Genomic DNA, 26,024 nt, shown 5'->3' with positions numbered 1-26,024 from the left:
TAATAAAACAAGAATCAAGTCACAACGAGTTTTTTCTTATATGAGAGATAATTTATGAATGACGAGGGGAGAGAGGTGGAGAAAAGAAGAGAGCGGAGTATAGAAGAGGGAGATTCTTGGTTGATGACACCTCTTGATATTGTTGATCCTTTTTCTTTCACCATCTAATTAAGTTGAGATTCCATGTTCCTTATCATTCCCCTCCCTATTCTTCTTAAGAATAAGCTCTTATTTATAGGTTTCTATTGCATGTTTTTTCCCCCTAAAAAGAAAAACTTGTCTATATGAGGTGGTTTTCTTTTTATCACTATTTTTGTTCTATAACCTCAAATTTCACACACAAGCTATTTTTAGAAAGCTCTTTCTGTTAGCTTTCTTATGCATGTTTTTTTTTTCTAATTTAGATATCGGACAAAGAAATTATGAGATTTTTTTCTCTATATCTACACCTTGTTTTTTTACCCACTTTTTTTCTCAATTTTTGAAAACCACCTCTAACTTTATATCCTTCATCATTTATTACTAGATTCAATTGCTTGATCTTTCATTCATAAGGCATGCTCTTTGACAAATGAAAAGTATTTTTGTTATTAGCAAAGTTGACTTCACAATACTATTTTATTTCTTTTTGATGGCGGTTTCACACTGTGTTGAAATCACCACGACAACGTGTGGTATGCTTGCATGGATATCTCATACACTCACACACGTTGTTGTAGAATACTTAACATACAATATGTGTGGTGCACTTAAACAGTCAAGTGACCCCAAATAAAATTGGGATAGTCTTGAGTAGCCCAAATAAGAGTTAGGATAGTCCCACGAAATCATAAGTAGAGTTGGGACAATCTCAAGCAGTCCCAAACTGAGTTGTGATAGTCCTGAACAACTCACAGTCCCAATCTAAGTTGGGACTCGTGAAAGAAGCCAGAGTTAGTCCTTGTCCTAGTCCCAAAAGGGGCACCACCCTAGGTTGGGACAACTAGTCCCAACGAACTACCCAACAACCATATATTGGCTTATAGAAGGAGGTGTTTCTCATCACTTTTGTTGATTCTTGATCTCTGAGTTCTACTCTCTCCTCTTGTAAAGGAACACTCTTTAATCGCACGTCATCTTTTTGGGAGTTTGTCCCGACTTCCTTTGGTGGAGTCTTGACTCATCCCAACCTCGTTCTTGGTTTGTCCTAATTTGGGACTATTGTGATATTGTAACCCTTATCTAATATAAATCATCTTTTTGTCCCAATCGTGTTTTCGTGTGTTTTGAGTTCCCCATAATCAAGGAGCACAACAATATGCGTCGAATACCTATGCTATAACTTATTAGACTCATTTTTTAAAAATACTTACAATACGTATTTTTACAGACAAAGTACATTAAATACTTAGAATATGTGTAGAATATTAAAAATATGTATAAAATACATTAAATACTTCTTAAATTTCAAAGCTAAGAAAACTTTTTTATTTTTTATTTTATTTGTTGAGATGTTAAGTACTTGTTAAATATGTGAAATACTTAGAATATGTAAAGAATTATAAAAAGGTAGTTAAAAAAAATGTAGAATACGTGTATAATAAATACTTTATAGTGTAACTCTATTATGTATGTATAGCTGACACAAACGTGCGTCAGGGAGTTGTAGAGTCGGGGTAAAATAGGGTTTAATTCAATTTTGCTTGAGTTAAGGATTGGTTGAGTTTTTTTGTTGTTTTTGGTTTATAGTTTTGGAGTTGTTTCTCCAAGTTGTATATGTTGATCCCATTGTGGATTTGGATAAACTTTGTTATATTCTATTTGCTAACTAATGTGAAGTAGTGGTTTTCTGGAAAAATAAAAAATAAAAAATGTATGTATAGTACGTGTTTTTTTTAACAACTATACTTGCACACATGAATCCTCTCTCCTCACCCTCATACTTGTTCTCCCATGTGCAACATGTAATGCCCCTATTTCAGGGGGTCCTTCAAACCGCAAGAAAACACAATTGGAACACAAAACATGCTCATATAGGGAGAAACCAAAACCAAAACTTGGAGTTGGGACAACTTTCACACATGAAGAGAGGGAGAGAGAGACTATGCCCATTAGAGCCAAAATGGTGAGTAAAGAAAGTCAATCTTGAGAATGGGTGCAAATCAAGGAGTGATCCTCATTGTGTTGGGCTAGGATGGTCATTGGGACTTGGTTGTCCCAACCTAGGGTGGTGCCTTCTTTAGGATTGGGATTGGACCCCTTGGTGTGTCCTAGTCAGTTTTGGGATTATGTCTTCGTTGGGACAACCTAGGGCCACCACAAACACATGTATTTTAAATTTCATGCTTAACTTTATAACAGAGTATCAAAATATTCCAAGTTAAATCTTGGGAATACCCTAACTTGTAAGTTGTAGCAAGAATAATTGAGCATAACCAATACATATACATAATTTGTTAGGGTTGTAACCATAGTTCGTAATATTTGCATACGTCCAACTTAATAAACGTATACGAACATTTGCATACATCCACGTGTCATATGTGATATTCATTTCCCGTTTTTTTTTCCCCTTTTGGATTATTTTTTTTGCGATATACATTGATATACATGCGCCACAAGTCTAAGAATGTCGAAACGAACCCTGCACACGACGTCCACCCCCCGACTCTCCTCCTCATATCTTTGCAGGTAGACCAACCGATCATGTTCATCTTTTGCTCCATCTCCCTTTCTGTAGAAGATGAACATGATGAAGAACCCCCCATGTTCCTCTACCCAATCATTATCCCATCTTTGCAAGGTCCAGCTATACCCCCAAATCTTGAGGTTCCTTCTAATTGATTTGAGAGAGAGTGAGAGTGTGTCTGTGAGAGAGAGATGGATGGTTGTGGTTGGCTTTCAATGTGCTCTAGATGAGGAGGAGCCATGATGTGGATAGCAGAGAAGAGGGTCCACAGTGAATAAAAAACTAGAGAAGGGGGAAGGGGGATTGGGTAAACAGGAAATAATACATATAAACGAATGGATTTCAATCATACTTAGAGTCATTTCACGTATGAGTATGGTACAAATATTCACATACGAGTATAACACGAATGGGAAGTATGTCTCGAACTATGGTTGTAACAGAGACAAAAAATAATCAAATAAGAGAATAAGAAGAGTGAAATATAATATATTAATATGAACAATATATACAATAATATGTTAAAGATTGACTATGAACTCAAATGGTTCATTAGTATTACAACAAATGTTTATATAACAAGGTATTGACACATACATGGTCGACACCTTGCAACCATGCATGACTGACACCTCATATATATGCAAACATGCAATTTGGCGATCATGCATTAGTTACTGCAAGGTGATTATGTTTTATAATATTACGATCTAGGTTATATATAGAATGTTATAATTAATATTATGCATAATATAATAATATACCCTTGTGTAGCACACAAAAAGAAGATGAGCAATGCAAGGAGACCATAAAGACCTAAACACAAATCCAGAGCTCATTAAAACCGATTCACTCATTCATACCTCATTTTAAGTGGGGGTTGATTGGTTAATGATGATATCTCATATTGCCTATTAATTATAGTAATTATTTTTGAATGTTTTTATATTGTTATTATTATACTAATTATTTTTGAATATTATATTTATTATTATTATTATTTTCAAAAAAAAAACTCCTTCCATTAGTTATATATATACATATTTGTTATTATTAGAGCAATTTCTATATCAGGAAGAAGAAATAAAAGACACAGGGGGAGGGGGGGGGAAGAAGTTCTTCTTCCTTGGAAAGTAGCAGAAGAAGAAGAGTAGAGAAGAAGAAAACAGAAAGAAAAGACAAGAAATCACTCTTAAAATTTAATTTTTTTTCCTTCTATATTGATTTGCCCTTCGAACAAGCAGGAAAAATAAAGAAACTAGAGAGACAGATAGAGCGTTATGGGGGCAGGAAATCCAACTGAAGATGGTTTCCCAGTTTCTCGTTCTGATGCTCAATCAGAGCTCTTGAAGAAAGCCATAGCTATGGATCTTGGTTTCTCTCACTCGCAGCTCTCTTCTGCAATCAAACATTATTTTCAGGTAATAGAGAGATAAATATAAGATTATTCTTGGGAGGTTTATGTATTTCTATAACTCAAGAGTAAAGTCAGGTTATCTAACGAGGGTATCTACAAATGGATTCGGAGAATATGATTCTGTAAATTGAGATGCATGTCCTAGGGTACTCATTAATTTGAGAAGATATTAAGAATGTATGAAGATATTGATAATCTAACTAGTGTCATGTCCTATGTCCTTGGCACATAGTTGCCTTTAGTGAGGAATCAGGATGATAATATAATCTAGATGCATAGAAGTAATGTTGGAGGAAGACAATACCAAAACTAATCTCTGGCTTTGTATTCTCTCGTCCAACATGATATTACATATAGTGCACCTAACTACAAACCCATATTATTTGAAGAATATGGAAATCAAACCATAAGCACATTTTAGATTTGTTTATTGTTTACCATTTGAACCGTTGTTTCTAAACGAATTAGTGTATACTCACTACCATGTGAGGTGAGGTGCTAGGGCATAAGTGATAAAGAATAATTGATGGTGTATACTTTGCCCCAAACAAGTTCAAGAGTCTGAGTATCACACTTTGATACAATGTTCTTCCTTTGATCACACATGATCAAACCATAAGCACATTTTAGATTTTGTTTATTGTTTACCATTTGAACCATTGTTTCTAAACAAGTTAGTGTATACTCACTACCATGTGAGTGATAAAGAATAGTTGATGGTGTATACTTTGCCCCAAGTAAGTTCGAGAGTTTGAGTATTACACTTTGATACAATGTTCTTCCTTTGATCAGACATGATAATGCTTTGTGTACATCTTCAACCAAACCCAATCATTGCACAAGATTCTATTATAGTCACATTGTGCAATTTCAGCTGTGACATTCATTATTATAATTCTTGAAAAATTGAGAGTCACTACTCACTTACACATTCATTAAGTGAAAAATGTCATATTTTTGTTCTCATAGGTCATATTTGTACACTGAAGACAATTATAAAATCTATTCCCCTATATAGATTTAAGTGTATTCCACCACTAATATTTTCTTCTCGCATTGAACTCAATTTCCTTTTGAGTAGCCAATTGTTTCTTTCTTTTTCTTTCATTTCCACCTTTCACCTTATGATGAAGTGTTGGGATGAAAGGTTTTTATGTTGCTTCCATTAAACTAAGAAAACATTTCTTATATAACTTAAACATTTTTGATTTTCGTTATAGTACAATCTGTTTTTGGAACCTCACTACATTCTGAACGGAATACTTGTACAAGATTTGCACCATGATCAAATGGGTATTTATGTGGTCATGACTTTGTTGCCTTGGTAGCATTTAAAGCTCTTCTTCGAAGAGCATACTCTATGTATATTGAATAATAAATATATGTGTTTGCACTCCTTACCTCGTACATTTTTTTAAATAGTGGGCTTTTATTTGCAGAGTTGCTTCTCTTTAGTTTGTCTTATGTGTTAAAACTGTTGACAATTTTTTAGATTCTATATATATGCCTCTAGGTATTAACCCTTTTCTCTATCCCATATAGAATCGAGAATCCTGCTTCAGTTGGTTCTCTATATTCTTGCTTAATATATTACTTGATTTGAGGCTTGATATGTAAAATCTTCCCATACACATGAGAATTGATAGCATGACCGGGTTTTTATAGCATGTTATAATGGAAATTTGACATCATAGGTAAACAATGTCACTCATCGTCCAACCTTACTTTTCGTGATTGAAAGAAAGAAGGAAAGAAAGGAAGAAAGATATATTAACATATTTTAAGAGGCCAAAATGGCCTACAAGACAAAACAAGAGATTACATCTCAAGTGTTGTCTTGTCTTTGAGAACAACAAATCATATTTTAAGAGGCCAAAATGGCCTACAAGACAAAACAAGAGATTACATCTTAAGTGTTGCCTTGTCTTTGAGAACAACAAATCAAAATAAACGTAAGTAAGATAAAAAGAGATGAAATCATCTTAGTATTGGCATATTGATTCCCATTTATATTCGTGTACATCTGTGAGTTTACTAGCCATGCATTGGTGGGATAAATATCCTCTACACACATAGCAATATCTGTAATTTTGAAGGTATCTTAAAAATACCAAACATCTGTTTGTAGAGAGCTGTTGCAATTCCATATAATCTTGCGTAAGGTCTTGTAGGCCATATAATCATGCGGTTCTCTTCTTTGCAATAATGACATTGTCATCTATATATACAACCTAGTGCCATGTTTTTAAAGAAAGAAAGGTATATTAATGTCTTTTAAGAGGCCAAAATGGCTTCCAAGACCAAACTAGAGATTACATCTCAAATGTTGTCTTGTCTTTGAGAACAAGAAATCAAAATAAATAAATGTTACTAATTAAAAAAAAGTAAATAAGATAATAGGAGACTAAAACCTTGTTAATGGTATATGTAAGATTCTCAAGTTAGATATATTGTAACTTTTGTCTTTGAAAGATCTCTAGCCTATCCAAAATGAGAGGTCTTTGAAGTAAGGGGACACTAGCAATGTCTGGAGATAATGGCTGTTATTTGTTGATGATAATGGTCCATGGGATTGGGCCTACGTGCATGGCATTGCTATTGCTTGATCTATTGTAACCTCTTTGTTATGTCCTAATTTGGAGCCCATTTATGTCGCTCTTGATTGTCTTGTACCATGAGTAGGAGTGATGGGGTTAAAGAAAGTTGGATTGTTCTTTGTGATGAGCTTGTGTGGCTGAGCTGTTGTCCTTTAACAACTTTTCCCATGTCTCTTGAGTTCTAGTAGGAAAAGACCCAAGCACCATTGGTCCTCATATTCCATTACCTTGTGTAGTGGACCAAAGCCTTGTTTAAAGAGGCAATAGTATCTCCCTCTAATTTCATAAAACACTATACATTGAATGGACATACATCTATCCCATGTGCAGCGCAATGCGATAACAGCTACAACTTCATCACATCAGTTAGAGATCGAGAGCAGATATGCACAAAAGCCTCTAGAAGAAAGAACTTGTCAATTGTGTCATCGAGTGGAATCTAGTGATGAATCCATCCTCCGATGTGTGTAAAAAGTGAGTCTTATACTAGGCCATTTTTGTACCAAGTGATATTTTGGGCTACTCCATGTTATCTTGTTTTCCAAGTTAATAATATCAGTTCTGATCACTCTACTGTTTTCCACCAAGGCTGCATATCCATGATAAAGCGCTTGCCTAAGATGAACCTAGGCCATGTAAATGTTACTCTTAGGTATGTGTAGGAGTGTGTGCGCGACCTTTTCCTCTCCACAAAAGTATTCTGTTTGCTAATAATTGAAGGTCATTCAAATATGTCTTTGTGGCTGTTGTGAGGTTTTTTGTTGTCATTCTGTACTTTAGTCCAGGAGCTTCTAGGATAGGAAGCAAGGAAATGGCATTTCTGCATGTGCTCATCATGAGTGTTTTCTGCTTGCAGGTTTTTGAAACTGTTGAGGAAGCCTGTGCATGGATCCCCCGTGAGAATTTTAGCATCATCGTGGATTATATTCTTGAGAATCAAAGCTCAGTCAGTTCTTCAGATCTTGCTTTAGTGAGATAATTCAAATTTATATTTTTACCGTCTCTTATTCCTGTGCATTTAGAATAGTTTGTAATTTTTATTTGATAGGAAGAACAATGTACACTTACAGTTGACTCCAAGACAGATGGAGAAGTTGGATTTACTCATTTTTCAGTTGGAGATAGTGACAACCAATTGAAACTAAGAAGTAAAAGAGGTCTCCCAATAATGCACATGAACAAAAAGAATCCAGATGGCATGTTGAATGCAAAGATTAGGAAATTGAATCAAAGTTTAGATGTTGTTGATGATGGTTTTAGGAAGAATGTGGAATCATCTGGCTGTAAAATGCTTCGGTTAGACAACAAAGCACCTTGTCCTTTGAATGGCTTTAAAACTAACCACAACAGAGATGAGGGTTCTGAAGATAGAGCTAGAATGATGGACAGGTTACATAGATATTGTGATACAAATGTAGGCTCTTCTTATGATACATTAGCTAGCAGTGCTATTAAGCAGAAAGTGGGGGTTGTTGATGAAATTCCTAGAAACATTGGCAGATTGGATAGAAGTGCAATGCATTCACATTATAGACAAAAAATAGTGCCCAAGATTTCTGCTGATAAGCCTCAAAGTATGATAGATGGATTGAAAAATCACAAAGGTGTGTTGAGTGCCAAAGTTGAACCTCAAAGTACGATAGATAGATTGAAAAATCAACCTGATAAAAGTGTGTTGAATGCCAACGTTGAAGGAGAAAGTTCAAGTTTGGCATTGATTAATCACTCAAAGATGAGGAATTCTATGTTACCTTCCTCAACAATGCAAGGTCTTAGCGGCAAAGATACTGTGAATTCTCTTTTACCACCATTACAAATTGAAGGAGCTATTGAGAAATGGAAGCTTCATAACAAGGGCCTTGTATGTTCGCCTCACAAGGAAGGGGCATGCCAATCAAATCCTAAAGCTGAAGGGATGGAACATGACAGCCGTTCACATGTTAATCAAGATAAGCATCCCTTAGATACATGTGAGGAGTCTTTGGAGTTACGGGGCTCAGTGACAAGCAGTGAGGAAAGTAAGCGTTCTTCTAATAAACCTGATGGAGTCACCACAACTTCAAATCATTTTGAACTTGAAGCTTGCTTGAGGAAGGGAGATTGTGAGAAGGCTTTGAGTGTGTTTCAATGGTGGAAAAAGGAAGGATTTAAGGTAAGGCCATTTTTTTCACCCTTGTTATCACGGGCTTAAATGAAGTTATTTACACTGGAATTATACCTTTTACTTGATGCGTAGGTGGAATGTGAACAAGCTAGCAAGGATGACTTTGTATCAGTAGGTAAAATGCTTTAACACAAATCAATATCTATGTGCATAAATTTGTATGTAGATGAGTTGCGCATAAACAGGTATGTAAACATAGTTAAAAATACGCGTGTCAAGCATAGTTAAAAAACCTGTAATTTATGTTTAGAATATGTTTCAAAATACACGGCGGAAGTATTTAACACGACTAGAATATTCAGAATACTTGGAATATTCAGAGTAGACTAGATATGCATATAGAGTTACACTCATAGAGTCTATGTGTGTGAATTCAAACTTTCTACTGTATATGAAAATAGGTTACAATGGTAGTCCTCCCATGTGCTCACACCTTAGAGCTAAGATGGGATAGGACTACAAAGGTAGTTGACACAGATGGGATCATAACAACCAAGTATAAGAGAAAGAGGGTGAATATTTTTAGTCTATGTTTGGTCTTATTGTCACGTTAAATGATGTTGATAGTAGTGGGGATATTCCTTTTTTGTCAACTGACTTGTCTTTTAACATTAGCTAAGCCCTTAGATACATGCTAATGCTAGATGTACTTATCTTAAAGTTAATGGCACATACTTCAAGAGTAATTATATCTTAACTTGCGAATAGAGAATATTCTTCTAGTTGACCTGACTAATGCATCCCATTACTCTACTTCCTTCTTTCCTAAAATGCATTCAGTCCAACTAATCTACGGTTTCCCACACTAACACCTCATCGATCCATATGGTAGGGTTGCGCAATAGCTGCTCCTCATTTGGGGCGATATCACAAAATGTGCACTCTTAAGAATACATGTAGGGATAAGTTGACAATGTGGGCGTGATCATTGGCCTGTAACACCTCCTCTCAATGGTAAACTCCATTGAGTTGAGTTGGAATTAGGCAAACTTCTAGTTATCGAATGTGTCGGTATAACTCTTCTCCCCCAAGCTCCTTGCAAAGATGCCAAACCTCGATCCTAAGTAGTGTAAGATCCTCTAATTTGTCAATTTGAACTTAGTTTTCAAACACTCGTGTTTGGCCAATGCAATCATAATGATCACTTGTAAGTACTAGATCATCCACATGTATGATGATGACAACTCACTTCCCCCATTTGTTTTGGCATGCATACTTGCATCAGAAGCACATTGTAAAAAACTATTTATCCCTATACAAGGCTCTCTTCAGCTTGTAGATGTTTTTTGGATTTCGCATCCCAAACTTTGGTGGTAGCACGTACACTTCACATCTAACTTCATCCTATTGTAGCACGCACATCCGAAGGTCCTGAAGTGCAGCGCTGAAGGTTCCTTGCCCAAATACCCTTCTTCGGGTGTTTTCCCTCGTAGACTTGGTTTTTTGGATTCCACGTCTCAAACCTTGGTGGTAGCTTGTACATTTCTTATTCATTACTGTGCATTTTTAGCATCTTACGTTTTCCTATTGGTGATTGCAACATGTGTGTAGCACGTACTCCTGAAGGTCATGGAGTGCTACAATGAAGGTTTCTTGCGTCTTGTGATGTCTTCCCTTGAGTGCCCCCATGTAGCTCTGATTGGATATGTAAATAGCCAATTTTGCTGATTGGCCTATCAATACTAGTGTGCCTTCAATATTTACCAAGCTGTCTTGATGAGAGTCCGGTTCCAATTTTTGACAACACCCTTCTGTTTGTGGTATGTAGATGGTAGTGTGTAGACGGTAGTACTCACAGAATTCAATCGATAAGAATTCTCCACCTCTGTCCTTAGTTGTTAAAAAATGCTCATTCTATGTTTAGAATACATTTTAGAACACTTTGAAGTATTCTACACGTATTCTATGTTTTAGAACTGCCAATTTTCAATTTTTCATGTATTCCACTTATTCTAAAAATTTGATGTATTCTATATATTTAACAGAGATTTATCATTTCAAAGAAGTTAAATTTTTTTTTTTTAAACAATAAATTTTAAGAAGTATTTAACGTATTTTACAAGTATTGTACACATATTCTAAGTGTTTAATGTATTTTATTTGTAAAATATGTATTCTAAGTATTTAAAAAAAAGTTAGAATACTTGTAGAATACTTTGCATGAGTATTCTACACCTAATGTATGCTAAGTATTCTACAACAATGCCTTGATCAGAGTGTAACTCCTCTCCAAATTTCTGGACTCCTGCTCAACATGCTTGGACCATCTTTTGAAGTTGCTAAAAGTGTCAACCTTCTTCTGAAGGAAGTAAACCCACATCTATCTAGCTAAGTTATCGACTACCAGCATATAGTAGAGACATCCACGCATTGTAGAAGTTGTTAGTTTTCCGGAGAGCTCGACATGTACCAGCTCTAGAGGAGTCTGTCCGATTTGGACTCTTTTGGAATGGCTGATCTCTGATGGTTACCCAAGTGTAGGGTTGGCAACCCAACTATCCTCTTAAAAGATGTTAATATATCTTTCTTTCTTTCTTCAAATCAACATTGAGATACCCAAACCTCTCATGCTACTGCTTCATGTTGGTATGCTGGTTGGGAGAGATTGTAAGCATGTTGAACTCATAGATATTGTTGTGCCTAACATCTGTTCTATGACCTTTGCCAGCAGAATCCATTATTTTTGCACCGGACTTCTTGAATTGAAGTTTAAGACCCCTTTCGGCCAGTGCGAAAATTGACAGTAAATTCTTGTTCAGATCCGGGTGGATAACTGCTGGAAGCATCTAAGTAGGAAACCTGGCATGTACAACATTTGAGAGATGATTTGTCTTGCTGGGTCGTTCCTTGAGGGACATGTCATGATTTGGCGGGTGCAAAAAGCAAAAAATGTGAAGAGGGGAAAAAGTAGGCAGTGCAGAAAACAATAGGAATATGTAAATACAATCTGAAAAATGTATAATAATAGAAAGTCGATAGTCTAGTGGTCAAGGCTATTGATGGTGTGGGAAAAGGGTTTGAATATTGGCACGTGTTTGTGGTAGGCGCTAACTCTTATTTAGCATTTTGATAAAAAGGGGAGGTATGCATTAAATGCATTAAGTAAGCCTTTTCTCTCACTATGAAAAGGGAGTTGGGAGCTCATTTGAGTGTGGTCAGGATTTTTACTTGGGATTTGTGTTTCCAAAGAGGTTGTCTTGGGTTTTAGGGTTTTCTTGTGTGGTGTGAGAGTGGATATTAGGTCAATTCTCGTCCTTCTTACTTGGATTGTTTTAGGGTTGGTGAGTGCACTCGTTTTCTTTGGGATATTTCATTAAGGTTTTCTTGCTCGGGGGAAGCGACGAAGAAAGGAGGATCTTTAGAAGTACGATGAGAAAGAGGGTGTGGAGAACTAAAACAAAAGGCATGAAGACCATTGCTTGTGGGCTTGGGCGATCAAGACCCCGAGTCCCCTTGTTGAGATGAAGAAAGGAGGATCTTTAGAAGTACGATGAGAAAGAAGGCATGGAGAGCTAAAAAAAAGGCATGAAGACCGTTGCTTGTGAGGTTGGGCGATTGAGACTCCAAGTCCCCTTGTTTACACCCTTTTCTTTGCAACTATTTTCCTTGCAAACATCTCTTTATATTTCCCATTTGTAACCTCTCATCATATGCCTTGGACGAATAAGTGGGAGTTGTCTTAATGTATGAGTTGTATTGAATGAGTATAAATATACCTAGTCCTTGTGTTAATCACCTGAGCTGTTTTGGTGAGAGAGTGAGGGCAAATCGTGGCATTGGCGGAACGGGGAAGGACTTCCTCGAGCCTAGAATTCCCTTGAACCAAGATTTTTTTGAACCAGGAATTACTCGACCAAGTTTCCTTGAGTGAGGTGATTCCTTGATCTTGAGCTTTCCTCGAACCATGATTCCTCGAAGGAGATAATCCTTAGAAGAAAAGGGGTTTACCTGAAGGCTACCCACAAAGGGTTTCTAACTCTTCTCTCATGGTGTCACGTCCTCCTTTATTTCGGTTCCATAGTGGTTGTTTCTAACAACCCCTTGGATGTTTTGAACTTCCATAGTGTAGTTATTGCCATCCAGCTTTCCCTAAAACAATGGAAGCAGGTCAATGTGCAACTGCAACATTTTCATGGACAAGGTCATTGATGCTCTCTTTTATTTTGATTTGTAATTCTCAAAGAAAGAAAGAAATATTAACGTCTTTTAAGAGGCCAAAATGGCCTATAAGACCAAATAAGAGATTACATCTCAAGTGTTGTCTCGTCTTTGAGAACAAAAAATAAATAAATAAAATTACACAGTAAATATAAAAGTAAATAACATGAAAAGAAAAGAAATGAGGGAATCTGGTTTTTGGGACATGTGGGATCCTCAAGTTAGGTATATTGTAGCTTTTGTCTTCGAAAGATCTCTAGCATAGGTCGATCCAAAATGGAAACGTCTCCGAAGCGAGGGAAGCACCTACGGTGGTGACAGATAATGGCTTTTATCTGTCGATGACAAGGGTTTTGAGGTTGTGCTGCATGGGGCCAAGGCCTACGTACACGGCAAATTGCCATTGCCTGATCAATTGTAACCCTTTTGTTATGTCTTGGTCTAAAGTCCATTTGTGTATCCTAGGGTTGACTTCTAAGATTGGGAATGATGGGCAAAAGAATGTTGTGATTGTTCTTTGTGGATGAGCTTGTGTGTAACAATCGGCAACGGTTCAGTTAAACCATTAAACTGAACCATTAAACCATTAAATTGTTAAACCATTAAATCGTAAAAATCGCGGTTTTGTGGTTCGGTTTCGGTTTTTAACATAGGTCTAATTTTTAATTTTTAAATTTTTAATTTTTAAAATTTATAATATTTCATTAAGATGTTCCTAAAATGTGAGAATAAGATGTAAAAATGAAAAGATGGTTTAAAAACAATTTTTAAAATTTAAAATAAAAAACTGTTAAACTGTATAAACCGTGGTTTTTTGACTGTTGAAACCAAACCGAAACTGAACCGAACCGAATTGTTGAAACCGTTAAGCCGTTAAACTGCGGTTTCGTGGTTCGGTTCGGTTCTAACCGAACCGTTGCCGATAGTTACTTGTGTGTTGTATTCTTCAACAACATTTCCCAATGTCTCTTGAGCTCTTGCAAGAAAAGTCCTAGGCATCGTTGGTCCTCATATTCCATTACCTTGTGTAGTGGGCCAAAGCCTTGTTTAAAGAGGCAATGGTATCTCCCTCTGATTTCATAAAAGACACTACAATGACAAACATAGTGTTCTTCAGATTCCACTCCTTGATGACACAATTGGCAAATTCTCTCATTTAGAGGTAGTCGTGTATATTTGACTACCTCAATCTGTAGCTGATGTGATGAAGTTCGCAGCTGCCCTATCACACTACGCAATGCATAAGATAGATGTATGTCCATATAAGGTGGCCTGGTGACAAATCCATTCTCTGATGTATGTAAGAAGTGTGTCTTATAGTGGGCCATCATTGTACCAAGTGGTATTTTGGGGCTGATCCATGTTATCTTGTTTTCCAAGTTAATAATATCAGTACGGATCACTCTATTGTTTTCCACTTTTGGTCATATTGAGATGGGGACAGTCCAAGCTATATTGGAACGGGGGTAGTGCATTTATACTCATGCCATGTGATTCGAACCATTGTTGCATTTCAGCATACCAACAATGAGTGTCTCATAGAGAAGACAACACTTCAGATTTAATCTCGTGTTTGGTCTTATAGGCCATTTTGGCATCTTAAAAGGCGTCAATATATCTTTCTTTCTTTCTCTCTCTTTCTATGCGTTGCTAGACAAGTCTTTGATACCATGTTGGAAACATTTAGAATTGACTAAATAGGCATATAGAGCTATACTGAAAGAGATTTATGTGTCAATTCAAGCTCTCTAAAGTGGCAGCCTAGAATGGTAGTGTTCCCATGCCCTGCTACCTTAGAGCTTAGATGGGACTTGGACTAAGTCTTCTATAGAGTTAGTCGATATAAATAATAGTCACCACATCCAAGTGTAAGAAAGAAAGGAAGAAAGAAATATTAACCTCTTTTTAAGAGGCCAAAATGGCCAATAAGACCAAACTAGCGATTACATCTCAAGTGTTATCTTGTCTTTGAGAACAACAAATCAAAATAGCATAAATATTACTAAGTAAATGTAAACTTAAATAAGATAAAAAGAAACAAAGGAATCTGGTTTTCGGCACATGTAAGATTTTCAAGTTAGATATATTATAACTTTTATCTTCAAAGGATCTTCCGCATAGGTGAATCCAAAATGGAGAGTATTCCGAAGCAAGGGAAGCACCTATAATGGTGGGAGATAATAGTGTTTATTTGTAAATGGCAAGGGTGGCAAGGTCGTGGTTCATGGGGCTGGGGCATACGTGCACAACAAATTGCTGTTGCCCAATCTATTGTAACCCCTTTGTCATGTCCTGGACGGGAGCCCATTTGTGTAGCCCTTGATTGACTTGAAGCATTAGTAGGAGTGATGGGGCTAAAGAAAGTTGTGATTGTACTTTGTGCATGAGCTTGTGTGGCTGTACTATTGGCCTTAAACAAAATTTCTCTATGTCTCTTTAGCTCTAGCTAGAAAAGTCCTAGGCACCGTTGGTCCTCACATTCCATTACCTTCCGTATTGGGCCAAAGCCTTCATTAAAAAGGCAATGGTATTTCCATATTATTTTATAAAAGATTTTATAGTGACATAGTGTTCTTTTGATTCTGCTCTATGATGCCACAGTTGGCAAATTCTTTCTTCTAGAGGTATTTGTGCATATCTGCCTACCTCAATCTCTAACTGATTTGATGAAGTTCACAGCTGCCCTATCAGTTTGCTTAGTGCATAGAATAGATGTATGTCCATATAAGGTGGCCTTATAATTAATTTGTCCTTTGATATATGCAAAAAGTGTTTTAAATGTGGGCCATCTGCGTACTAAGTGATCTTTTGGGGCTGATTTGTGTTATCCTGTTTTTCTATGTTACTAATATCAATTCGGATCACTCTATTTTTTCCCACTTTGGTCATGTTTAGATGGGAACTGTTCAAGCTATATTGCAATGGGGGTATTGCATTTATGCTTATGGGGGTATTGCATTTATGCTTATGCCATGCGACTTGAACTATTGCTGCATATCAGCATGCCAACAATGAATGTCTCCATTTTCAGCCAGTAGTCTTGATGACATAAGTGCCAACCTTGGTTACCTTTGTTGGAGAGCTTGCAAAGTCGTTGGATACAGGTCACTCATTGGAACAATGCCTCGGTGATTATAGGGGCTACTCCCATCGCTCCTTGGATTATATCATGGGGCACCGATGCTTTTCTCCTTATCATGCGAGCAATCATTGACACTAAAGGTTTCAATGATTTGCCTTGGTAAGACTCACTTCCCAGGTTCTACTCCGTAAAGATGAGTTGCTGTGGTAAGTCTATCAAATAACCACATCTTAGTTTGTGGCTCATGGAACTACAAATGTGCACATTGTCTTTTGAGAGCACCAAGAGCTGCATATCCACGAGAAGGTTGTGCACAAGCAGCCTCCCATAAGCATAACCTAAGCTTGTAAATGTTACTCCTACGTATGTGTAGGAGCGTGTGTACTCACTTCACCTTTTCCTCTACCAAGAAGAATTCTGGATCTGTTCTTGTTACCCATGTTTGAGTTGTGTTAAAACACCATCACTTTAGTTTTATCCATGTTTATTGACAAAACTTTGTCCGTACAAAATAGTTCTAAGGCATTTAGATGTCTTTGCAATCCTTCTGGAGATTTGGAAATCAACATAAAGTCATCAACATATAGTAGTATTCGTATAGCTATACTTGCTAGGTATGCTCCCGAACCCCCGAATCCTCTATGTAATGTGATACATCGTCTATATAAAGACCAAAGAGAGTGGGCAATAATGGGCATCCTTGCTTCACTCTGATTGTGCTAGCCACAGCCTTTGACAAACATTTGGAAGACCCAGTTTTCCTAACAAACCCCATTGCTTCTAGCCGTTGCAAAAGCCGAGCACGTGGTAAAGGCTTTTATGAAATTCACAAAGCAGCAATAAAGCATCTTATTATGGGCTTTGGCCTCCTCGATAAGGGCTCGGGGGTCAATATGTGAGCCAAAGTTGTGAACCCCTTTCTAAAGCCTGCCTGTGCAGCTGAGTTGCAGCCATTCCGCTTTGCCCATATACTCAATTCTGAATCTAGAATCGAGCCATATAGTTTATCCAAGTAATGGCCAATCATGATTGTGGGGTCTCCACTCTTGAGGATTGGCAATGGGAACAAGATGATACGGTCATAGATAAAGTGCTCACCAACCAATCCTTCATGATCCCGGGCCTTCCCAAATTGTAACCGATCAATGGCTTTTCGTACATTTTCTGGATTAAAAAGGTGGATTCATGTGGGTGTGAGCCATGTGGGTGGGGAAGAGGAGGTTGATTGGGGATATCATATAGGACCTTTGCATATTCATGCCACACATATAGGACCTATCACAAAATTTCATGCACTAAGCTTACATGTAGGGATAAGTTGACAACTTGGGTGTGATCATTGGCTATATATAACACCCCCTTAATGGCCAACCTATGAAAAATGTAGTCTACGTATAAGTTTTTTTTTGAAAATTTGGTCAAGAAAAATTGTCCGATGGATTTAGTGTATTCCATGTATTGCAATGTATTCGAAGTGTAGTCTATGTATTCAACTTATTTTATCTTTTGGTACTTATTCTAACTATTTTAACGAAAGGTAGAATGCTTCTAGAATACGGAACGAACCATGTTGTACGTGTATTGCATGCTTAGCAGTCTACAACTATATGCCAAAATATTATTGAGTAATTATGATGGACTTTGCCATTCAGGTGGGGGACACGAACTATTGCCAGAAATCCCTGGGAAGAAAAGGGGCTTTGTGGTCAGCTATGACATAAGTAGAGGCTTGTAGGTGATCTGATTGTTTGAACTGATTTTTTGATGAGTTATTTTCAATGAAATGATTGCATTAATAAGTTTGAAAGTGGCCTAATGCATTGATAATTTTTTTAGGGAGAAGCTGCCAATTTCATGTGTCAATGAATACAACACAAACATCTTACCTGAAGATTTTCTGTATATAACAAAATCTGTAATTAGACAAAGTATTATTTTCTACCTAATTTGATTTACCAAAAAACCTTTGTGGGTGATTATTCCTTTAAGAGCATTTACTAAGCTATTTTTGCAGCTGCACATGTGGATACTTCTTTGAGCAGAATTGGTGACCTTCATTGCTCTTGCTCAGGTGATTGTTTAAGGTGCATCCTCAACTCACAAGTTGCAAACAGTGTAATTTTTTTTTTGCTGTTTTTTCACATTGGCAAAGATTTCCACTGGGAATGCTAGTACAAAAGAACTGATTATTAATTGATATGACTAAAGATTCTCAAGATATATTGAAATTTTTATCTTTGAAAAGTGTCTCGCATAGGTAGAATGGAGAGGTCTCTGAAGCGAGGGAAGGACCGTGATGGCGGGAGATAATGGCCTTTATCTATTGATGACAAGGGTGATGAGATTGTGATCCTCGATTCGGACTCTATGATCAACCCATATAGTTTAACAGAAGTAATGGGGTCTTCACTCTTGAAGATTGTCCCAATAGAATGTTATGTTCAGCTACTAGGAAAACCTTCACACACAGCTCTATATAATATGAGTGATAGCAATGATAGCAAAGCGTCTTGGGCATTAATAATGATCTTGGGTCATCTGAAATTGTAACCAATCGGTGACATCTGAGGCGAGGTCAAATGTGTGGTGGGTTGCTTTTTATTAAACATTTTCCATGTTCTTTTGTTTTGTCGTACTAGGAACAAGAGAAACACATGTGGTTTATGTTCTCTTCTTCCTCACTTGGCGGTGGAAGGTTTCTCTTGGGTGTTTGTGTGTACAAATCCCCCAGTTACTTTGGTAACACTCCGCCAGGTTTGGGTGCATTGCTTGTTTTGTGGGAAAAGGCATTTATGGCAGCTTTATATACTGACTTTGACAATCCTTGTGTGACTTCCTTTAAGGACATACACATCGATTGTCCCTTTTGTACATTGGTATTTAGCCAGTCCATTCTCCACGTAGCATATACATCCTTTCTGCATCCATCCTTGATCTCAAAGCATAGTTCGGCTGCCAAACCAATAGTAGTGAATTGAAGTCTCCTAATTGTACTACATCCCCTGTAGTAGCAAATTTATGATTTTGTCATATAACTTTAGCTATAGTGATTCTCTCGGAAGTTGAAACCTAGGCAAATGGAAAGTAGCAGTTTTCCATAGATAGCTCTCTAAGATCACCTCATTGGATTGATAATCAAGTATAACACGTGTCAAACTCCTTATTGCAATTACATATAGTCATGCATAAAGTGTCACGTTCCTGCACCAAGCATGTCTTGGTCAAGTGCAGCTACATGTCTGCATAGTGATGTCTGTTGGCATTCCATTCTTATTTATTTAGTTAAAAACCTTAACATATGTGTAGGATCTGTGCACACGATTAGTGTTTATATCTCTCTCACTCTCTTGCACTCACTCTTTTAGACAAATTGGAATAAAGAGTATGTTTATTAAACCCTCCTGTTAAGAGGTCTAGCACTAACAAGGAACAGAGATTAGTGTTTTCCTGCTAAACACTATCTCTAATCTCTCTTAAGCTTATGATTGCAAGAAAGAGGAGATGAAGCTTTAGAGCTCTTAGAAATGGAGGAACCCCTACAACGATACCACTGTGTAGTTTATGTAGGTTTTACATTGTGGGTGAGGTCATTTCACACTTGGCTGCCTATTGGCTTGCCTTTTCTTCTTTTGGTTTTTACTACTTCCCTTTCATGTGTCCTTGTTGATGTGCTCTTCTTCAGACAAAGGCATGATACATTCTAATTGCTTAACACTGTCAAAGGGCCATGCTCATACAAATCACTTTTGTTTGTAGTGTTCTCACATACTGTCAAAGGGCCTTGTGCTCGCCACATCGCTTGTGAGGAATGCCCTTGGAAATTAATTGATGTTGCTCTTGTGGGGCATGCACTTGCCATCATGGTGTGGTCCTTCTACCGTAAAATTAGTTGATGTTCCTCTTTGCATGTTGTCAGGAAGTAGAATATAGAATGACAGTTTTCTAAGATATCTAAAGGCAGATATATAGAAACAAAAAACAATTATGTTCTGCAAAACAAAAACCCGCTGCTTAAAAAAAAATATAAGGTAGGAGTGCACATATACATAGACATACACACATATATGTGCTATCCGAGCTACATAGAATATTCTCTTAAAAGAAGAACTTTGAATGTTGATGAGACAACTAATTCATTGCCACATAAATACCTACTTAATGCTGAGTAGAACCTTGTCCAAGTATCCCATTCAAACTACAAACTATTCTTTTAGAAGTAGTACAGCTCTGAAAATTGGGCTATACAACTTTAACAAAAATTAGAAAATCTTAAGTAACGTAAACTCATTTTTCTAGTTTAGTTAGAGAAACGTAAAGGGCCTTTAATCCCAACATATTTTTAGTGGATGTTTGCTTTAATATCTTTTCGAGCATGCTTGGCTTAACTTTTGGCATGTTTGGCCATCTCAACCGGTTTTGCATTTCCTTATTTTCCTGATTTGACATTTAATGGCACTAACTGGGGTATCCCATCTCGTCCTTTTCTTCTATTGTATCTTCTTGGGGTTCTCCATTGATTTGGCCCATCCTCATGTGTGTTGACAGTGATACCTTTATTCAGCATCCATTCAAAGTCCTCATGTGTGTTTTGTAATGAGAAAAGTGAATACAAGGATTAGGTCAGGGAAACTAGTTTAAGTCTACCTTGCCGAAAAGTGAAAAGTTTTTTTTCTTTTCAAAACGCAGGATAAGGGAGACGTTTAAATAAAGAATGCAGGGAAATACTAAGGATCACACTCATATAGCCCTTTATTGACTTGTAGTATGGATACTAGTGATGGGCAAAGAAGGAAGTTGCGATTGTTCTTTGTTGATGAATTTCCATAGTTGCATTGTTCTGTATTTCTTTATTTCTAGTGAGAATAGTCCGAAGCATTGTTGATCCTCATATTCCTTTACCTTGCGAAGTTGGCCAAAGAAGCAATGATGTCTCCCACTTATTTCATAGAAAACAGTGCAGTGTCAAACAGAGTGCAGAATTGGAAAATGTTTTCTTCCAAACATATGTATGCATATCTGCCAATGTCCATCTCTATCTCGAATTGGAGCTGTTTCATCACACTGCAGAGAATATGCGAGTCTGATGATGAATTCATCCTTCGATGCGTGTTAAAAATGTGCCTTTTATTGGGGTTTATTATCTTTTATTATACAATTTGTAATATGAGTTGAGATCATTGTATGCTTTTCAACTGTAGTCATGTTCAGTTAGGGACAACCCAAGCTGTATTGGAATAAGGGTAGTACATTTATACTTATGCGATGTGATTGGCACTATTGTTGTGTTTTAGCATTTATATCCATTCGAGCATGCTGTTTTAATGGCTGTCAGTATTTTTGTTTAGAGACTTCCCAAAGCCATTAGATACTTGTCCCTGCACAGAATAATGGCTCATTGATTATTGGGACTTATCCCTACATGTCATGCATTATATCTTGGAGCACCCAAAGCTTTGCTCAATATTATGCAGGCATCGAGACTCAAGGTGTTCAAAATCTGTCCAGTTATGTAGTTAATGATGACTCGGTATCTAGGTTTCTTCTGTATGAAGGAGAGTTAGTGTCGCAAAGTACTCCCATTGTCACAAAGAAAAGAAACTGAAACTGAAGTACAGAAATATATATATCAGTACTGAAAGTACAGATATATATGTATATAAACGTTAGAAATCGTATGTTAACTTTTGTATCAGAGTGGTCACTTGGTCAGAGACAACAAATTTAGAATGGAAGAAAGATATGGAGAAGTTTATTGCAGTACATTTAGGAAAGCAGGTTGAAATTGGACAAAGTATGGAAATATATAGTTTATAAGAGTTGCGAGTAGAAAATATGCAAAGGTTCAAGGAGAACAGCCATTCTCTGTATTTAAAAGCATAGAATTCATAAATTTGTGTTATTTGTATTTTATTAGCCTCTCATCTTGAAACAGACTGCATGGTTCTGCACAATGACATTAATTATATGTTTGCTACTTTACAATGTTTTGTTTTTCACTAATTTCAGATCACCAGGACCGGGAGCATGCAAATGCACAGATTCAACTCGAGGAGAGTATGCTTATGATCAAAGTGGCAGACTCATTGAGCGACTAGCTACAAATGTATTAAGCACTATTGTTGATGTATCTTTTTTTATTTGAAACTATTGTTGATGTATGAACATTTGATTTGCAGTATCCATCAGGATGGGGGACTTGTAAAGGGTAAGTATTGTCAATCCCATGGTAACTTAAGAGCTTCATGTGTCGTTGGATCGCAATAATATTGCATTTAATAGCCATATCTGGATGTTTTTGTAACATAAATGTTTGAAAATTTATAAAATCAGATTTAGAATCAAACTGTACGTAGATTACAATAGATAGATGCCACGATGTTGCTCAAGTTATCTTATTGACTTTTTATGTCCATATCAAGTAAACTGACTTCAAAATTGCTGTTTTAAAGTCAAAACTTCAGAGGTGATGGCATCCCATTGCATCACTATTGCTTCAAGTTGTACCTGGTACTGGTGCATGCTGCCACAAGAGTCTGAACGCCACAATATGACAGTTTCTTTGTAGTCGAATAATGTGTCTAATGAGGATAGTTAGGCATAATATTTATAGCCAGACCTAAGTCCCCTAGACAAGTTCACACTTGGCCTGTAAGGGTTGTCTCAATCCCTAAGGGTTCTCCATTAAACTTCACACTCTTTTTTACATTCTCTGGACGGGATAAGTTACATTCTTTGGATGGGATAAGTTATATGGTTGTGCCCGTAACAAATTGTGTTATTTCACTGGTTAAATATTCAAGAGAGGGAAAGGCATTAAGATTTTGTAAAAATCTCTAACATAAAACAGTTCATTTATTTCACTGGTGAAATATTCAAGAGAGGGAAAGGCATTAAGATTTTGTGAAAATCTCTAACGTAAAACGGTTCATTTGTTGCGTCAATTAGAGAGTAGTAAATGCTCTTTTTTATCTGAAATAAACTGAAAAAACATACATGTCAATTTCTTCTACCTGTCAAAACGAGTATGTACGGAGTTCATGTCTAGGAACTTTTACAGTTTCTTTGACAATGAACACTTTCTTTGATGAATCTTTTGATAATCCAGCTATTGGTTTCTATTTTCACCGTCATGAAACTTCTCTGTGCAGAGATTTCATCACAGAGTGTTGCAACAAGTGCTGCTGCACCTTGAACTGTGGAAATCGTGTTGTCCAACGTGGAATCACCAAAAAGCTGCAGGTATGAAAGAAGATATGAAGGATGTATCTATGCTTTTCTGGTTGCTTAATTCTATGTACCATAATTCTTCTGGTTAACTTTATGCCTTATTTTTAAGCAGGTATTTATGACGCCTACTAAAAAGGGTTGGGGGGTTAGGGCTCTTGAAAAGATCCCTGCGCGGTGCTTTGTTTTTGAGTATGTAGGCGAGGTATGTTTTCTTCTTACACAGGCCATCGTAGTTTTGTATTTGTATTTAAATACTTAGGCGAGTGCTATGATGACTTTTTCAAACCGTATTTCGATGATGATATCTGCTGCAGATTGCAACAAACTTGGAGCAATATGATCGGAATATGGAGTATGAAAAAAATGGTGTGTATACATATACAATGAATTTGGATGCTGATCTTGACATGGAGAAAAAACATTTTGGTGATGGTTTAACTGATACAGAGCTCTTAGTACTGGTGCGATTCTTTACTAAACTGTTAAAATCGTTTACTTAAACAAGGTAGTTTCTCATGGATATAAATTGTGGCTCTTTCTCTAGGGTAATAACTGAAAGGAACTGTTGCAATACTAAGTTAGTGAAACGTGATTATGGCTCCCCTGAAAGACTATTTGTTTCTTATCAGGATGCAACAATGTTTGGGAACGTGTCCCGGTTTGTCAATCATAGGTATGTATGGCCAATGTAATTTCCGACAAACCTCATCATGGTTGACTGCGTAGTTGGGACCATCTGCATATTGTCAATGAATATACTTATCAATTATCAATGCTCCTCAATAAGTATCCAAAGATCTTCTTATATGATGGATAGGTGTTATGATCCAAACTTATTCATGCGACCAGTACAAATTGAGACGAGAGACACACACTACTACCATGTTTGTATTCTACACATGAAATTCTTTTCCAAATGCTTGGACTTCATAGATTTTTTAAAATATATCTTTTTCGTTATGGTGAATATGATTCTATTGCTAGAACTTCAATTGTAATTATGAGAAAATCTTATTAGTTTGAAAATTTCTAGTCTATCCCATAATACTGTCTCGTTTCTGTATTTGATGGTATATACAGGCTGCATTCTTTGCTGTGCGAGATATAGAGGAGATGGAAGAACTTACCTGGTATGTTGTGAAACTAGATATTTCCAATCCCTGCGTTCTGCATATTTCTAGGAGCAAATTTCTAGCAGGAATAATTTGTATACGAGTTTTTGTATGAATCAAAGTCAATTGCGCAACTTTGCTTTTGCTCGAGAGTTGAACCTACTACCATGATTTCACCACATTATCAATGTTTATTCGTTTCACTTTACAGATAGTTTGAATGTAAGATCTGTAAATTGATTTATTAACTAACCATAACACAATTAATTATGCGATGCAATCCTGCACTTATGTTTTCAATCTTTCTTTATTGTTTTCTGAACCATATGTATAAATACCAGGGATTATGGAATTGATTTTAATGATGATACTCATCAAGTAAAAGCATTCACATGTCACTGCAAAAGCCAGTTTTGTCGGGATATGTCAAAGAAGAGGAAAGCATCAAAATCTGCTGGTTCAAAGAACAATAGAATGACTGCACATACGGCTAGGTAAAAAACCTATGCATTTGATCTTCAGTGGTATGCAGATTTTTTCTCAGCACATTTCCCTATGAATTTGTAGGCTCAAGATTGATGGATGATTGATTGTGTGTATAAAGAGGAATTTTTCGGTGGATATGATCAACTGCTACATGCATATTGACAATCTGGGCTGGTGAATTTTTCATTCAATGTTTCTTTCAATCATTTTTTGGAAAAAAATATAATTCCTTGGTCAAAATTTGAATCCCATTATTTTGGCACAGATGCAATTAAAGTTGTGGACATGCTTTTGGTGTTCTCTATCTGACGTTATTGACTAAAAGACGAGATGTTAAAGCAATGTAACCTTTGAGAGATACTCTCCATTGAAATGAGAAAATATATATCAAGTAAATTCCTTGACAAGGTGGCTCTATTCTTTATTTCCTTGTGAAAGGTGAGAGGGCAAAAAGGATCTTGTATTTAAACACAAGACAGTCGGAAAGAAATGTTTTAACAATGGAGTATACCAACTCAACCTACTTGTCGTGGACATTGGCAATAAGATATCTGGGATGTTGCCAAAGTGTGCAGTAGACATAAGAAATGTTACAATGAACTATACCTGAAACGTTACTTGCTTATGTTGAACATTGGCAATATTGTAATGCCAATTTAAGTGTTGAATTTTGTAACATGGCATCTCAACATCTATGCTAAAGCTTTAATGTGAGATGCCATTCAAAGGCGTTTAGTATTGGGATGAATTTTTAGACAAAAAGTAATCAGGAGTACAATTCTTGATCAGGGATATTGTTACAATGGGTGACATTAAACCCTACACCCTATAAAGACAATCTTTAATGAGAAGCCAAAGCTATAATTGTATATCACCCTTAAATGATACTGTATTTCTATTTAATAATGATGTCTACATTCGTTTCTATTTAATTATGACATTTACATAACTATCATCTGCATTTTGATTATTTGATTTATAAGGAGAGAAGGAATACTTCTCATTTTTCAAAAGCTCCTAAGCTAGTTCTTGATTATAGCTCTTGATCCCTTGATAATATGAACAATTGACAATGCTATTTGAGCTAATTAAACAAATGTTTGTGATTTCTTT

General features: G+C 36.5%; 1 protein-coding gene across 3 annotated transcripts; it reads left to right on the top strand.

The window, feature by feature from the left end:
- The first annotated feature begins 3,812 nt into the window (after window positions 1-3,812).
- LOC147864706 (uncharacterized) lies at window positions 3,813-25,582 on the top strand. Of its 3 annotated transcripts, none has more exons than XM_087318832.1 (18): window positions 3,813-4,089; window positions 7,539-7,628; window positions 7,731-8,834; window positions 8,919-8,961; window positions 17,739-17,817; window positions 17,923-18,014; window positions 18,101-18,170; window positions 22,093-22,189; window positions 22,263-22,291; window positions 23,235-23,325; window positions 23,426-23,515; window positions 23,628-23,774; window positions 23,943-23,986; window positions 24,131-24,197; window positions 24,394-24,443; window positions 24,767-24,919; window positions 24,993-25,085; window positions 25,177-25,582. In XM_087318832.1, exons 1-17 carry the CDS (start codon window positions 3,949-3,951, stop codon window positions 25,009-25,011), a joined length of 2,406 nt encoding a protein of 801 aa, XP_087174958.1. In that variant the 5' UTR covers window positions 3,813-3,948; the 3' UTR covers window positions 25,012-25,085; window positions 25,177-25,582. The 3 variants fall into 3 exon arrangements, with proteins under 3 accessions (XP_087174958.1, XP_087174957.1, XP_087174959.1); XM_087318831.1 differs by having other exon boundaries at window positions 7,539-7,652; XM_087318833.1 differs by lacking the exon at window positions 3,813-4,089 and having other exon boundaries at window positions 7,533-7,628; window positions 7,710-8,834.
- Window positions 25,583-26,024: the final 442 nt, after the last annotated feature.

The sequence above is a fragment of the Azolla caroliniana genome, unplaced genomic scaffold (assembly GCF_043228905.1).
Source record: "Azolla caroliniana isolate FFs.n. ecotype wild unplaced genomic scaffold, voAzoCaro1.0.p SCAF_4, whole genome shotgun sequence".
NCBI lineage: Eukaryota > Viridiplantae > Streptophyta > Polypodiopsida > Salviniales > Salviniaceae > Azolla > Azolla caroliniana.
Note: the sequence above shows the minus strand (reverse complement) of the source record. Positions and strands in the feature narration are given on the sequence as shown.